This window comes from Elephantulus edwardii, unplaced genomic scaffold (genome assembly GCF_000299155.1).
Source record: "Elephantulus edwardii isolate Elephantulus edwardi_28Jun2011 unplaced genomic scaffold, EleEdw1.0 scaffold00400, whole genome shotgun sequence".
NCBI lineage: Eukaryota > Metazoa > Chordata > Mammalia > Macroscelidea > Macroscelididae > Elephantulus > Elephantulus edwardii.
The window spans coordinates 403392-420592 of record NW_006400150.1 but is presented as its reverse complement, the minus strand read 5'-3'; the positions used below and the strand labels follow the sequence as shown (position 1 = coordinate 420592).

Here is a 17201-nt window from a genome sequence, read left to right as displayed (position 1 = left end):
GGGGGGGGAGGGGTTTGTGCGGGGAGAAGGGTGCAACAATGAATGAATGGAATTTAAAAAAAATTAAAAAAATATTCAAAGGCAAAGATGCAACTTTGAAGATGAAAATGTGTCTGACCCCAACCATAATATTTTCAGGTGTTCATGTGTATGAAAAAGGGGGGACAATAAATAAGGAAATCCAAATAATCGATGTAGTTGCATTAGGGAGTTCTGGTGGCATAGTGCATAGGGAGCTGTGCATGTCTTAAATTACTGTATCACCAGAAAAGAGTCAATATTCCATTGATTGTCAGAAGAATGAACACATTTGTCTTGGAAGAAATATAGCCAAGATGCTCATTAAAAACAAGAATGGAGACATTTCACCTCATGTGCTTTGGTCATGATACTAGGAAGGACTGATCCCTAAAAGAGTGGTAAAAAGTGGAAATCCTCAGTGAGGCTGATTCACACAGTGACTGCAACAATGGATTGAAATGTTGCAATGATTGTGAGTCTGGTGTATAACCAGGCAGTGTTTTGTTCTGTTGTACACAGGGTTACTGTTAGTCTGAATGGACTCGCTGGCCCTGACAACAATAATGAGCTTACTATTGAAGGTCAGAATATGGCAAGGGTCCTATCTCTTGTTCACAAGGTCACTAAGAGTTGGAGTAAACTTGGTGGTCTAACAGAGGCATATAGAGGTTAGAGAAAGCATTTTCAGCTTATTGGTTTAAATTGTCATAGAATTTACCAAGAAGTTTTTCTGCTTATTTAAGGTTTTCTACACTATATTAGCCAAAATTTTTTGCTTTTGAGTTGAGTTTGACTTACAGTGACTCTCTTTCAGTTTTCCAAGAGTGTAAATCTTTATGGTAAGAAACTGCCCATCTTTCTCCTGTGAAGTGGCTGGTGTTTTTGAACTACCAATTTTTTAACAGGCTGACCCAATATATACCACACCATCAGAGTTCCTTGCAACACAGTACTAGAACTTTAAGAATTATAATCCAAATTCAGATTCTGAGGAAGTTTGATTTTCATTTCTTTCAACTTACTGTGCTCACAGATGTCACTTTTCTTTAGCCCTAAATCCTACTTATAATAAATTACCTATTTGTAAAGATTTTAAGTCTTGTAGTGAAGTAAGTAGGCAAACTCAGGATGAGTAAGACAAACTTTCACATTGACCAAAGAAATGTATTTTGTGTTCAGATTTTATTTAGATTTTTTTTGTTGTTATTAGTATTATTTGATGCTGTCCTTTATTTTAAAGCTTTTGAATCACATTTCCAAGAACTTCCCAAGTATTTTATTGAAATCTTTAAATATCAATACAGTTCTTTCAAATCTTCAATCTTTCCCTAATCTTCACCCTTCCTCCTCCTCCCACTAATTATATAATATACAATATATATTATTGATCTTATAGGATACAAAGTACATGTATGAAACGTATGTGTTTGAATGATTTTTTTGCAAACCAATAAATAACCTAACACATGAAAAAAATATCAGTACAGTTGTGGATTTTTTGCTTTCTATGAATCTAAACACTAGTCATTGTTTATAAGAAATATTTTGGAAAATTCCATGTTTAAAAAGTTTTCTCCTTAATGAAATAGCATTTTCTAAATTTTTATTTTAAGTAAACATATTTCAATGGTATTTCTATTTGAAATATTAGATTTCTATTGAAATACAATTCTTAATAATTTCATTTAAATATGTAAATATTAATAGTTGGGTTTGTCAAAAGAAAGTCTTTATGAAGTGATAATTTCAGTAGGTTTGCAAAATATGCTAATATTTTAAAATATAAATCTGCCACTTATAATTTTTCTTTTATTAGCATCAGCAAATTGATATACTTAATATTCTTGTATTAAAATGAAGAGACATTGTTATGAACTAACACTGAATACATTATGCAGTATCTTTATTAAACAAATTATATGATTTAATGATTATGAATTTAATAGGTCAAATACAATTCTTGGTAGATGAGTTGATAATACCACAAATCACCCTCATAATTAAGTATCAAGGGTCTATTCTTACTCAACAACTCCTTTAAGGCTAAGTAAACATGATCTTAATTAAACTCACAGATAATGCTTAGAGTTGCTGATTACCTCAGTAAGGAAAATAAAATGATAGCGCCTGACCTTAAGAAATTATAAATATAGGATGTCGATAAATTATAACAAGCAGCAAACACTAAGAGAAAGAGTGAACTCTTAGGCCAATATTAATGCAAGAAATAAGATATGATTTGAAAAGCCAGGGGTGCAATATTTAGAAATCTTGCCTCCAAATATTTCATAAAATTCCAGAATGTGTTTACTCAGTATACTTAATTTATAATTGCAAATTTAGATAGAAATTCCCATTTCAGAAACCCAATATAACAATTAAGTTGTTATTCTGAATTAATAATTAAAATAGTTAATGAAAGATGAGTGGGCCCAACATATTTGGGAGGATAAGAGTCACTGTCACTAGAGCCTTGTTCTAGTTGAATTCAGTGAGGTACAATGACAGTTTTATTAGACTTTACTAACTATTGTATTCCATGATGTGCCCATGTGTATTGAAGAAAAGCAAATGAAAATGTGATAAAAATTCTAACCAATCTTATGTATATCTTACTCTTAGATTTATGAAAGTGTCTTTGTTATCAAATGAACAATTTTAGAAACTACAATTTTATCCTTATATGCTAGCAGTTGATTAGATAGTGTGGGACTAGGTAGCATTTCATTCTTTTCAACCATATTGGAACCCATTCAAAAGTAACTAACAGCACAAAGCTTTGGAAATAAAGACCATCACTGTTACTTTAATCCTAACTGTAATGTCTTTATTGTTTCAAAACATTTACCTTACTAAAGAATTTGAATGAAATATTCAAGATGAAAAATGAGTGAGTGGTGAAATACAATTATTTTGAGCTGTTCTATTGACAAAAGCCACAAATAGGAAATTTGTCTAAATAATTAGATTTTTAATTAGTGCATCATTGTAAGATTAATGTCATTGAGCTTGGTTGCGTGTAATTTTGTATTACAAATTTCATGTCAACAAAGATGCTACCTGTGGTTTGCTGATTTGAAACCTTAATTTATTACTAGGGTGTACGACATGTCACATATTTGCAGTCAAGAATGGAAAGAAGGCATTTGATTATAGCTTCACTGCTGGTGAAGAATATTGATGAAGCTAAGCTATGTGAATACATTATGTTTGAGATAGAGGCTTTCCACAGAGACAGTGAATGAACTCTAACTTGTAGTAATTTTAGCAATAGCATGAAGAGATAGATTGTGAAACATAGCCCGTGCCTGCTTTGAGCCACTCCTGAATATTCTTATGATGAACACTCTTGTGGTTATTATTATTGATGCTATCTCTTTTTAAAACTTTGTTTTTCCTTTCCTTTTGACAGTTGCAGAACAAGCAATCGGAAGAGCTTGATAGGAAATGGGCAGTCACCAGCATTGCCTCGACCGCACTCACCTCTCTCTGCTCATGCAGGTAACTCATCATACATACTTGAAGCTAATTTTACTTCTTTTTCCTAGGTTTTTTGGTCTGTGTTTGTTTTTAATATTCAGGCATTTTGAAAATCAGCTTTGTATTTACATCTTGTTTTCCTGATTTGCACCAACTATTTATTTCTGTTGGGTTTACTCAAACCGTATCCTCTGTTTGAGAGCTTAGACTGTGGAGTGCAGGATTTTTGTCAAGGTCATTCATTTTCATATTTCTTTCTGAACTTCTGGATAGTATGTTCCAATTTAGGATTATCTTTGGAAAATACAGACAGAATGAAATCAGAAAACCAAACCCAAAGCCAGAAATTCAGTTTCTAACTCAAGGCAACTCTCCATTGTTTTTTTTTTTTTTTTAGTCTGCAGACCTTTATGAAAGGAAATGACCCATCTTTCCCATCCTCCGAGTTGCCACTTGTGGGTTTGTACCACTGACCTTTAGATTGACAGCTTAGTGCCCAATGCACACCACCACCACGGCTCCTTATAACAGTATATGACCTTGTTAGGTGCTGCTGGGTTGGAACCGACTCAGCTGATCTCCAGAGGGTTTTCAGAGTCTATTAATTGCACAAGAGGAGAGTGCCCATCTTTCTCCTGCAAAGCAGCTAGTGGATTGAAGTACCTCTGAATCGATAGCACCCACCTCCTTATCATAAAACCACTTAGAGTTCCTCTGTAGGCAGAATGCTGCTGTGCTGCTGCTGTTGTCATTTGCCATCAAGTGAAAACTAGCCCATAGGTGATCCTCTACTGGGTTTTTAGAGGCAGCTCTGGTGCCTTTGTGGCAAGAAGCTACACTGTAACCCTAAAGGCACACGGTTCAAGGCCATTAGCTGCTCCATGGGAGGATGGGCAATCTCCTCCTGAGCGATTAACTGCCTCTGAAAACCCACCAGAGGGTCAGCTAGGAATTGTTTCTGACTCTATGATACACAGTACAACAGTAACGAATATGTTAATTGCATGGAAGGATATAGCCCATCCTTCTCCTGCAGGACAAGTGATGTATTCAAACTGCATGCCTTTGGGATTGCAGCACAGCTTCTTACCTCAAGGCCATCAGAGCTCCCTTACAGACATATTCCTTTCTATAAACACGATCACAGGAAGAAATTAAAATAATATGCATGTTGTTGTTGTGTACCGTCGAGTCGGAGCCAACCCCTAACTGATCATCTGGTGGATTTTCAGAGGTAGTTAATCCCACAGGAATAGATTGTCCATCTTTCTTCCACTGAGCAGCCAGTGGATTTGAATCATGTACGTTGGGTTGCCAGCACAATTCCTTACAACTAACCATCACACAGGATCTCGCCCATGAAAAGGATTAATGTTAGAGACTCAGCAGTTTTCTCACTAATATTGAACTTATCTGTTTTCTTGAAATAGGCGTTAGAAAGATTATCATGATTCTGGAGATGACCCGTGGCCTCGAATACTTTATAGAATCCTAAGGAAAGTCTATGTATATTACAAATCCATCCATTGAAAACTGTTTTATTGTTGCTTAATGTTCTATGCAAGATATTGCAAAGAGAAGGGTTAATCTAATCAGAGAAGTCTGGGAGAGTTTGAAGGAGCCACTTGTTCAAAGATGTTGAAAAATGGGCCAGGATTTGGTAGGTAGACATGAAGTCAGAGAAGAGAAATTCCCAATGTATAAATAGTATGCGTAGGTGTGGGTATGGTTGTATAGTAGAAATAAACAGGCAGATGGTGGTCCAAAAACAGAAAGTGTTTTTACTTTGAGTGCCTTTCACAGATTTTGAAGAGTATTTTTGTTTTAGTGAGATAGTTTAAGACATTATGAAAAATGATACAGAGGTGAGAAGACCTCTGTATCTCCACTGCATTCTTAAGAAAACTCTTTATGACACTGATGTGTGATTAGATGATTCTGGTTTATGTTTAAACATAGGGCTGTCACACTTCTTTAACTTAATAGTTACAGGGTAAGAGTTAATTTGTGATGTTTGGGAGAAAGAAGAAGAAAGGTAGTTGTGTACTTCTTTTGAATGAAATATCATTTTCCCTATGGTAATAAATTTATCAGAGTCAGACTGGCTCAGGATAGGGCAGAGTTTGGAGATTTGGTACATGGGTTCACTATAAATCACAGGTGACTCAATTACACATAACAACAACAACAGTGATAATAAGTAAAGGAGAGTTAAATAAAAATTTAAAATAGAAATTGGGAAAATTGCAGTATCATAAAAAGTCTACTGAAGTTCTAAAATGACATTCCCAGATAAATGTTATTCTTAGAGAAACTCTTAAATAACACACAAAGAAACCTATCCTTGGTCTTATATAGCAGCATTGTTTGTAACAGCCGAATATTGAATACAACCTAAATAGCTATCAGATGGATAATAGATAACATTATCATACACAGAGCACTATACAGCATAGAATACAAATAAACTTCTTGTATCTATCTTAACTAAAATAAACATATAATGTTGAACAGCAGCAACAAAAAGTTACCAAAGAATCTTACCTAAGTATGGTGATTCTTCAGAAATTCCAAAAGAAAAATTTTTTATAACACTGCAATTCCATTTTCTTTTTTTTATATATGCAATGATTTATTAATTTCAAATACTTTCTTTTTTTAAATTGCATTCAGTTCATTACAAATATTTAGCATTGGCTTCCCATATTTCCCCCATTTTGTTTTTATCATAATTATGTTATCATCTAGATGAGCATCCTTTATACACAAACAAACAAGTAAAGCAAATTAAACATAATAAGCTCAAAGAAATACTTTCCAAATCTCCATATGATCAGAAGGATTCAGGTTAAATATTCCTTGAAAGTCTGTTTTAATTGTCCTACTGCCACAGTGCTTGTCAAATCCAGTTCTGATTAATCTCCTTTGTCAGTGTGTCCTTTGCCATTCCCTATCACTCCTCCCTGAGAGAGATTTCACCCTGATTCATAAGGAAAAGGGGACAGCGTATTCTCTTAGCTACTTCCTGCTGAAAAGGGACACTATAGGTTTCAAGGTGAAGATCTTCTCTCACTACTCTAAAGGGTCCCTTTGGCAATAAGAAACACGTAGACTATTGTGGAGATTGATTTTGGAATTTAGACACACTGTTATCAGTTGTGCTTAGCCATACATATTCATATCCTTGAAGATGCATCGCGGAACTGTTGCAGCCTAGAAGACACAAATTTAGTTAACAAGTTAAAAGTACATGAGTCAAAAATTAAAAGCAATAATGTTCCAAGTAGACGTTCTAACAGTGGCACAAATCAAGTTACAGAGGGAAGGTAGTTCTTAAAATAAAAGGCTTATTGACTAGCATTTTGTCTATTATAGTATAAAGGTTAGGAACCACAAGATGTAGAGGCTCAACTCTATCATTTATTGTTCTTAAGTCCTGGACCAAATTCCATCTACCACTGGGTTGTTTTATAGCTCGGAAGTCCACATGCAAGACAGAGGTGAAGTAAGGAGCTGCTTATGAGGTTTTCTGTCAATTCCAACAATTAAGAAATAGTGAGAAGAATTGGGACCTCAGAAGGCTTTTAGAACTGAATAATAGGCTCTTGTGTTCAGGAGAAAATGAATATACTTACCAGGATCTGAATCATTGAAGCGTCCTCCTTTGTTTCCAGCTGGGAGCTGGGGCCTGTCACTCCTGTCAGCCACAAGGACGTGATGTGGGCCAAGTGTTCTTCAGATCCACACTTAAAGCAAGTGAATGGGAGCTTCCTCTGTACTCTCTTGTCTATCTGTGGCTCTCATCTGTGACACTGTCTACTGAAGTAGCCCAGCTTTCCACAGTGGAAGCAATTCTGACCTCCTTTATTACCTTTGGGTGGCATTGTTTATGAGTAGTACTTCCTTTTCCTGACACAGGCCTTAAACTGGCAGCAATAGCTGCCCCAATAATTTTGGCCACTCTCTGCTCTAGCAATTCCATTTTCAATGGCATATTTTTAAAGCATTAGACCAAAGCCTTTTGTGGCAATATTCACAACAGCCAAGTATCCAACAACAGATGAAAGGATAAGAAAAAATGTGCTATATGCATATGCTAGAATTTATTTAGCTATAAAGAGAAATTGACGTTCTGATATATGCTACAACATGTATACACCTTGAAAACATTATAGTCAATGAAATAATTCATACACAGAAGGACAGATACTGTATGATCCCACTTATATGAAATAGACAGAATAGGCAAACAGATAAAGAAGAAATGTTTTTAGTAGCTTCCAGGGCAAGGAGCTCTGGTGACTTAGTGGTAAGGAGTTGCTCTGCCAACCCAAAGGCACCCAGTTCAAATCCACCAGCTGCTACATAGAAGAAAGATGGATGATCTCCTCATATGGGACTTACTAACTCTGTGAACCCACTGGAAGTTCCACTAGGGTCGGTTCCAACATGATGGTACTTAACAACAGTGACCAGGGAACAGGAGGAGAAGGTGGTAGACAGAGGCTGTTTAAGGGACAGACACTAATGAAAGATGTCAGACAGACATCTGATGAAAAAATTTGGACTAGTGATGGTGGTTACACAATATGGTGGACATAATGACATAAAAAATGTTTTTTTACATCTATTTCATCATAATGAGAAGGTTAGAAAGATGGATCAGTACTTAAAAGACAATAAATAGAAAGGAAAATATGTTATTTGAATAATCTATAAAAAATAATACACAAATGATTGACAGTCTCCTCCTGTGCCTCAGAAAACTCACTCAAATAGTCATCTCTGACTCGGTTCTGACTCAACAGCACAAAACCATCGACATTAACCTCAAGTCTGATGGCTCAAATCCATGAGACAGTAGTAGAAAAGAAAAGTAAAACTCAGATGATCTTCTTTTTATAAGTTACATTCAGAAATATCTGCTCCTGCAGCAACAGTTCTACTCTTAGTGCATGGAGTCTCCATGAAGCCAGCACTGACTCAGGGACAACCAGCAACACCCTCAATGCTTTTGTCATAAGAGCCTAAACAAAGTCCCTAACAACGATTGAATAGATTCTGACCAGTATAAAATCTAAAGAACATTAGAATGAAAGCATGTGCTTTTAAGACCAGTTTTTTAAGAATGAGTACTTTTAAGGTATGGAATTGAGTAAAAGAGTGAACAGTTAAAAATATTTTATTTTTATTGTATGATGGTATGTGACTTTTATATTATTAACTTCTATATGTTTGAGATCTATATTACACTAACATCACAGTAGTAAAAATAGAGGGAACACTGGTATCTTAGTGGTAAGGAGTTACATTGCCAACTCAAAGATACATGGTTCAATTCCGCCAGCTGCTCCACATGAGAAAGATAGGCAGTCTTTCCTGTAGCAATTTACTGTCTTTGAAAATCCATTGAAGTCATTTCCCACTTGAAGGTACACAACAGTTAACAATAGTAAAAATCTGCAAAAAGTCAAGCTAAGACTACTGCTTAAAACTCTTATTGATTGACTCATAGCTGCCCCTTCCACGGGAGGAGATTGCCCATCATACATCATTATAAGTCTACAAAAGGTCAAGCAAATACACTGGTTAGGGGCTGGAACGATATCTTTTCATCTTTACATTCCTTCACGACCCAGCACTATACCTGGAAAATATACTAGGTACTTTGGTTATATTATCTGAGGAGCCAGTCCCGAGAAATGACATCATGCTTGATCAAGTTGAGAGTCAGCCGAAGAGAGAAAGCTCTTCTACAAGATGAACTTTTAGTGGCTGCAAAACTGGGCTCCAGCCCAGCAGGAATTATGAGGACCAGACAGGGTTTAGTTCCTCTGTGCATAGAATTACTGTGAGTCATCGCCTAATAAAAAGTGACTGATGAATTCTATTCCTTACACAGGAAATTTTGGTGTCATCATCCATAGAGAGTTACACTGCTAACCTAAAGGGGCCAAGTTCAAATCCACCAAAGGCTCCACAGGAAGAAGCCTCTGAAAACCCCCTAGAGTGTCAGCTATCAGTGGGTTCAGACCTGAAGGCAGTGAATTCTTAGATATATAACTCAGACATGATTAATTTTTTTTAAATTTTACTCCTTTGGTAGCGCTCCGTAACAATTACACTGCTCTTTATATCCCCATTGATTAGTTTTTTATTACTGTGAATGTCTTTTCTCCCAGTATCAAGAAATGAGAAAATGTGGTCACAGCTTTAATTATCCTTTTAATTATTTTCTTTTCTTTCCATGGAGTAAGTGTGGAATGCTTTCTCCTTTAAATGTTAGAAAAGAGGTTTGCTTTGCTTTCCTAGTACTGTTTGGTGGGTTTGAACCACCACCCTCTAGGTTGATACTTAAATGCAATAATTTTAATGTTCAATCAGAAAAAGTGGCCTGTCTCTTGTAAATTCTGAGAGTAGTTTTTCTATATACTATGGAGATAGTAGGTTATTACCTCAGAGGTAGTAGGTAGTAGAAGTCTATCCAACTTTTTTGTAAAAAGTGACACTTAACAGAGTCTAATAGATGCCTGTTCTGTATAAAAAGAAGATGAAAAATGTAAATTAAATAAAGGCCCAGTCCTCAGGTCTTGGGATTGTGGAACTGCTTCTCTCATGACACCGTGTACCTCTTTTTTTCCATCACTACATTTTTTTATCATGTGTGTGATTCACAGTATGCCAGGACAGGCTTCCCAGCTGTCTGTTTGCAAAGCAAGAGAATGAAAAATTGCTCCTCAGTGCTTATTGATCCCAAGAGATAAAGTTCTACTTTGCGGTTTTCACTGGCAGGAATTCTATGAGTTAAACTGCTCATCACTGACGCATGAACCTTCCCCACCAAGTGAACCAGTGCAGAGGGGAACAAGAACATGTTTGCATAGGTGTGTTAGTGGAAAAAAGAGGTCCTGGCACCGTATCAAACAAAATAGCCCTTCAGAAGATCTGATGATTCTTTCCTAAAACAAGAATTTATGTATATTAAGTGGAGGCTAACAAAGTGAGTAAAATATTTTAACCCACAGCTGTCAAACACATTTTTCTTATATTCAGCGAACTCATATTAATCAGAATAAACACACTGCCATCTATTTGGGTCTCATACCATCAGGTTTCTGAGCTCACACAGTAAGACTGCTCACCATTTTCTCTAGGAGCAGTGGGTGGGTTTGAACCACCAATCTTTCAGTTAGCAGACTGACATGGAACATAATATAATACAAGGGTCCCTTAATAGTTAAAAACACTCATGTAAATAAATATGAAATTTGAAACAGCAGGGAAAAAAAGTAGACATTAAATTATAAATGTCATGTCATAGAAAAAGTGACTGCTTTTACAGTCCACCAAACCGTGAAATAATACTTCATTTCAGTTAGAAGAATGGTTAGAGTAATGAGACAGTATCATTTTACAATTATATTTTTTTTTTAAATTTTCATTGTAGAAGTCGGTGTTAGCATGAATGTGGAAAAGTATTCCCTCAAACAGCATTTAGATGATGTGAGTTGGTACAGCCATTTTGGTTAGTTTGCCGTGTTGACTCCTAAATGACTCTTCAGTACGATTTCAGAGGCTGTCAAGTGCATTGGAGGAGATTGTCCATCTTTCTCCCACAGAGAAACTTGGTAGATTCAAACCTCCCATCTTTGGGTTGGCAGCACAACTCACTCCTTACCCTTTAGGCCACCAGAGCTCATAAAATAACAAAAAACCATAAATCTAGAATTGCTAGAACTAGCTAGCAAATGAAAAGACGAGTTGTTAATAGCTACTTGTTCAGTGTGTTCATCAATAAGAAACTGGTTTAGTAAATATGATTGAGTTTCTAGGTTTAGGGAATGAAGATTTAGCAGTAGATATTGGTGATAGTTTAACAATGCATTTAATATAATGGGTATTGAATTGCATGTGTGAAAAATGTTGAGTTGGGAAGTACTGTATTATCTGTACTTTCTTAACAATAGGAAAAAATTTTTAAAAAATAATTCAGGCATGGTGAGCTCTGGTGGTCTAGTGGCAAGAAGCTGCACTGCAATCCCAGAGGTGTGCAGTTCAAATCCACCAGATGCTCTGCTGGAGGAGGAGGGGAAATCTTCTCCAGTACCAGTCAGATCCAGTTTGACAGTACACACACACACAAAAATTTAAAAAATTAAAAATAAATAAATAAATATAATTCCGACATATAATCTAATGTTATGTGATTGTTAAAAAATATAAAGTAAATTTTTAAATGTGCTGAATTAGAAAGTTGCCAGAGATTTCTAAGTGAAAAAAGGGCAAAGTATAAATTATATGAATATGTGTTAAAGTATATATACACAGACATACTTATTCATATGTTTGTTACATACTCATAGTGAATTTTTGAAAGCAAAGAAGAAATTAACATTGCCTTTGGAAAATAGAAATGAATGTCCAAGAAATCAGTAGCTATTATCATTATAGTAAAATGAAGCTAACAATAAAATCTATAAAAGAAAACCTCTAGTTTTCTTTTGCTATATAAGAAGTCACCACAAAAACCGTTATTTAAAAAAAAAAAAAAACAAGCAAAAAACCCCGTTGTTTAAAACGGCATCTATTTAGTAATGTATCATAGTTCTGTACATCTGCGCTCTGGCCAGGCGCACCTGAGTTCCTCACTCTTGGGTGGTCACTGGATGGGGCATTTATCTGGAGACTCTGAAAGAATCTGCTTTCAAGCTTAGCCAAGTATTAGCAGAGTTCAGTTTCTTGAACTTATAGGACTGACGTCCCTGTTTCCTTGGTGGCTGTTGGCCTTGAATAATTAGAGAAAGAGAGGAAGATGCTTAATGAGAAATATTGATGCAGGACTGTCAAAATGGAGCATATCAGAGGTCATGGAGGTGGTGCAGGGTAGGGCGGGGTTCACGTCTGTTGTTCACAGGGTTGCAGTGAGCTATTGGACTCAGTGGTACCTAACAACAACAATTATATTGGGCAATTTCTAGAAACTATTAAAAAGAAGAAATATCCTTAAACTTCTCAAAGCTTATAGCCTATTAGGTCAATATCTAGTTGGAAAACAACCCCCACCCCTTTTTTGGATGCTTTTTACATTTTAGACTGAAAATATTAATGAATCCATTTCTTTATGAACAGACATGCTATTGCCTACTGTTAATAAAACGGATTCTGACTTTTGTACCCAGTTCCAGAATTAATAATAAGTTCTTAAGATAGCATGACGCTAATTTTTCTGCTTTGGGGATTCTTATCCCTAAAATAAGCATTTTTTACAGTGTTTATAGGATTCTCCTCCCATGCGACTAACTGCCTCTGAAAGTCTGCTCAAGGGTCAGCCATGGATTGACTCTAACACAGCCATGCCCAACAACAGCATCTTTTGATAGTTCGGAGAACTTTTATGTATTACTTTAATACTATGTCTGTACTTATGCATAGGATCCCTCATGTAGTGGCTGAAACACTTCACCACTAACTGCAATGTGGGTAGTTTGAACCCAGCAGCCACTATGTGTGAGAAAATTGAGGCAATCTGCTTTCAAACTGTCTGTCCTAATGGGTCACGGTGGGTCAGAATCAGAATCTACTTGCTGGCATTCAAAATTGACTAGATGACACAAATTGTTTTGTTATGAGGTACCTTTCTAAAGGATTAATCCTTTCTGAAGTAATCCTTTCTGATGGACAACTCTTCACTGTTTTTGAAGCCATTCTGTTCATTAAATCCTTGTTCAAAGATTAAAGTGAGATTAAAGAAGACCTAGAAAGAAAGAAAGAGAGAGAGAGAGAGAGAGAGAGAGAGAGAAAGAAAGAAAAAGTAGAGACATGAGGCAATCGTACTACACAAAACTATTCCAAATAGAAACTTGGGAAACCCAGAGAAGCTTGAGAGTGGGCACATTGGTGTTGTTTAACAAAACACAACATCCCAGATTCAAAAGGACTCAGCAGGAGCATTTTTACTTGTGACCCTTCATTATTCCATGCCTGCCACCCCATGGAGCTTTGGTTAAACAAACAAAAGACAGTTTATACATGAAGATGGTTTCTAAGTAGCACCTAAGAGACATTGCACACTGTTGCTTCAGTATAACTTTAATTACTTCAGAAAATTTCAGGAACCTTCTTTTTTTTTTTAACTCGTTTTAGAGTCTTCTTAGACCTTCCATTTGGATTATGTTGATTCTATTCATTAATACAACTCATTCACTGAACTTGAAAGTAAATTGGGTGTGCTAAGGCAGTGTTGTTGCAGGCAAGCATTCAGGAGCTGAGAGTTGAAAGTTTAAGAGACCACCTGTGAGGTTGAGTTAGGAAAAGAATTCAATAGAATGGGCTGTTGGATTCAAGGAAGCAGTCTAGGGTACAAGATGGCTAAATATTTCAGTGCACCAGTGAAGTCAGCAAGAACGCGACCATATATAATCTAGTGGCATCTTGATGTCATCAAGGAATTTCATAACAATCTATTCTTTTGAGGAAAAGCATGGATTATAAATTTGGAAGTAAGTTGAATAGTAAGTGTTTAATAAAATCTAAATTTTTGATCCACAGTGTCAACCAAGTACCTTATATAGCTAACTCATTTTAATGATATGATAAAATGTTACAAGATTTTGCAGTTTATACTCCCATGGCTAATCTTCAAGGCTGGCTTGGTTAAAACATAAACTGTGATTTTGTTATTATATCAGTGAAACTGAGTTTGTAGGAAAATATAAAGATATAAAACCCTTAGAAATCTACTTTGTAACAAAACTATTGTTATGGCTTTCCTGGTTCTCAGAAGTCTTTTTTGTACCCTCTGTGTCTATGTATGTATTTATCCATACAAACAACAAAGCAAACCTGTTACGTTGAGTCAGTGCCAATTCATGGCAATTTTCTATGTGACACAATCTGACTTCCCTATAGGATTTTGTTGGTTTTTATTTCTATGGAATAGATTTTGAGGCTTTGAACCTCCACCTTTTAGGTTAAATTGTTGTTAAGAGCTATCAAGTTGATGACAATTAATAATGACCATTTAAACAACAATTGAACAATTTGAACCTTTACCTAGTCTGTGTCATCCTTTCTGTCTCAGACATGCTCAAGCTGTTGTTTCAGTCACTGTGTCAGCCCATCTTGTTGAAGATCTTCCCCTCTTTCTCTGACCCTTCACCTTTCTATCTCTAAGGACTTTCTATCTTATCTCCAAAGACTGGCCTCTACTGACAACATGCCCAAAGTGTGTATGACAAAGTGTTACCATCCCTGCCTCTAAGTGGTACCCAGGTTACACTTCCTCCAAGAAAGGTTGGTTTGTTCTTTTGGGAGCTCATGGGTATCCAGTTCGGTTAAGTAATTGAGAGTAAATAATTTTTGCCACCCAGGAAGATCTATTTATGGCTAAAGTGTATTCTGAATTTTTTATTTTACATTGCCTTTAACATCATTGAATGTTATGGCATGGTAATATTTGGCTTATCAAGATAAGCCAAACATAATACCTTCAGATTTATAATGTGCATGTTTTATTACTATAACCATAAAATCAAACTCATTGTCATCAAGCAACTTCTGACTCATGACAACCCAGTGTGTGTCAAGTAGGACTGTACATCATACATGTATGGTAAAAGATATGCAGAAAACAAAAGTAAGCATAGAAACTTTTGTTGATGCTCTCAGGCTATTGGGTGATGTTACTGATTTGGGCCGAAGAGAGAGGGAGAGACAGAGAGACAGGCTGGCAGGATGGGTCAGAAAAGTTCACACGTGGTGTGAAGAAGAACTGGCCTTTTAAAAGACATGGGGAGGAAGGGGCCATCTTCTGGCAGAGGAAGTAGTCATATAGCTCACTGAATAGCTGCAGTTGCTGGCGCTAGTGGTGACATCTGATGATGCTCTTAAATGGGCAGTCACGGAGCCTGCTGATTGGCTGTGGCAGTTGTCAGCAAGATAGGTTGTCATCTAGGAGAGAGTCAGCACCACAGGGCCTATTAAAACAGTCTTCAAGGTCACAACCAGACTTTTCTTCTGAAATACCTCTGAGTTTTGTTCGAAACATTAATATTTCATTCGATAGTGAGTGATAACCATTGTGCCACCCAGAGATTCTTTTTATTATATGTTGTTGTTGTTATATGCCATCAAGTTAGAAATGACTCATAACTAGCCCTGCAGCTTGTTTTCAGAGCCTGTGAATCACACAGGACAAGATTGCCTGTCTTTCTCCCACAGAGCTGACTGCCTGCTTTTATGTTGCCAGCACACCACCTTCTTGAGGCCACTTCTTCTGTTTATACCTCTTATTTTATCAATATTTTCATCAATTTTTCTCTTGTGGTTACTATCTTTTTTTAGATTTATGAGAAGTGAGATACAGATTATAGGCTTTTATAATTTACTGATATTAATTTCCAGTTTACATTTGTCTTCTCATTTTCTTTCCATGATTTTTTTTTAGCAAAAGATTACTGTTTTGAGACCTTATTTTTAATCTTCTGTGGTTCTGCCATCCCCCCCCCCCATTTGTTGTTGTCCTCTCTTGTATGTTGCATTGTTTAACAAGGCTGGTCTTGCTCCAAGGATTGCCTGAACCAGTTACCCTGCTTTGTCTGCTTTCTCCATGCTTGGCAAGTTCATTGTCAGTGACACGGTTCTTTCCCGCCTCATGCTCTTAGGAATGTCAGCCCATAAAGCCAGTGGTTATCTCAGTGATCAAGTCTTTGAGCAACAGAATTTTTTCAGAATTCTTCCAAAATTTATGCCTCAGCCTACAAAAGGAGGAAATGATAAGCAACGAAGATAGTACAATTGTTTCTCTCAACCCACAAACTCCCAGGGGAGATTGTACAGATATATGTTTCTACTCTTGATGTCATGTCTGTTGAATGCAGTGAAGAAGATGTCCCTTGGAATTCATTTTTGTTGGCTGGGACCAACTTAGGCAATAGAGATGAATGGCCTTTAGAGAACAGTGTAAGATGTGTCTTCAGGTAAAGTGATATTAGAGACAAAAGTTGAGTGTCATAGATCCTTTGCTTAATTTAGTTTGTAACTTTTCTTCAAAATCTACAACAGACTTCTCATGCTCAAAATATTATTTACCACACACACTCTTTGTACTTGTCTTAATAAAGTTATTCTTTCAGTAAAGGCAGAGATACCCTCTTGCAGCCTGGACATTTCTGTAGCACTTGTTAGATGTCTATGAGTTGATTATGACTCTCAGTGACCTATGAGCGACAGGTCTGGAACTTGCCCATCCTGAGCCATCATGATCTCTGACGTGCTCAAAACTATTGTTATATTCACTGAGTCGGACCATCTTGTTGAGGGTCTTTCTGTGTCTTTCTAAGACCTTCTGCCTTTCCCAGCAGTGGGTCCCTTGTGAAGAACTAGTCTCTCCGGACAACATGTCCAAAGTATGTGAGATGAATAATCCTTTGCTTTTTTTTGTATTTAAGAAATAGGATAACGTAAGATTATATGCCTCTACAATTTTACAAACTGTTTGCTAACCTTAGCTGTTGTAGTTGTTGTTATGTGCTGTCCAGTCACTTGAGACCCGTAGTACAGCAGCTCTGAAGTCTGCCATGTCCTGACACAGTCTCACACACCAACCTCCACTGCCTCAGCTAACCTTAGTAAAAATGACAATTCCTGGTGTCCTATTGTTGATCACTCTTTTTCTTCAAAATGATAAAGACTCCTCTCCC

General features: G+C 36.5%; 1 protein-coding gene across 1 annotated transcript in view; it reads left to right on the top strand.

Moving 5' to 3' along the window:
* MAST4 (microtubule associated serine/threonine kinase family member 4) overlaps positions 1-17201 on the top strand; it is a 978185-nt gene that overhangs the window by 814724 nt on the left and 146260 nt on the right. The window contains exon 5 of the mRNA XM_006902373.1: positions 3434-3522. Within this exon, the coding sequence (XP_006902435.1) occupies positions 3434-3522 (89 nt within the window). The remainder of the gene's footprint in view (positions 1-3433; positions 3523-17201) is intronic.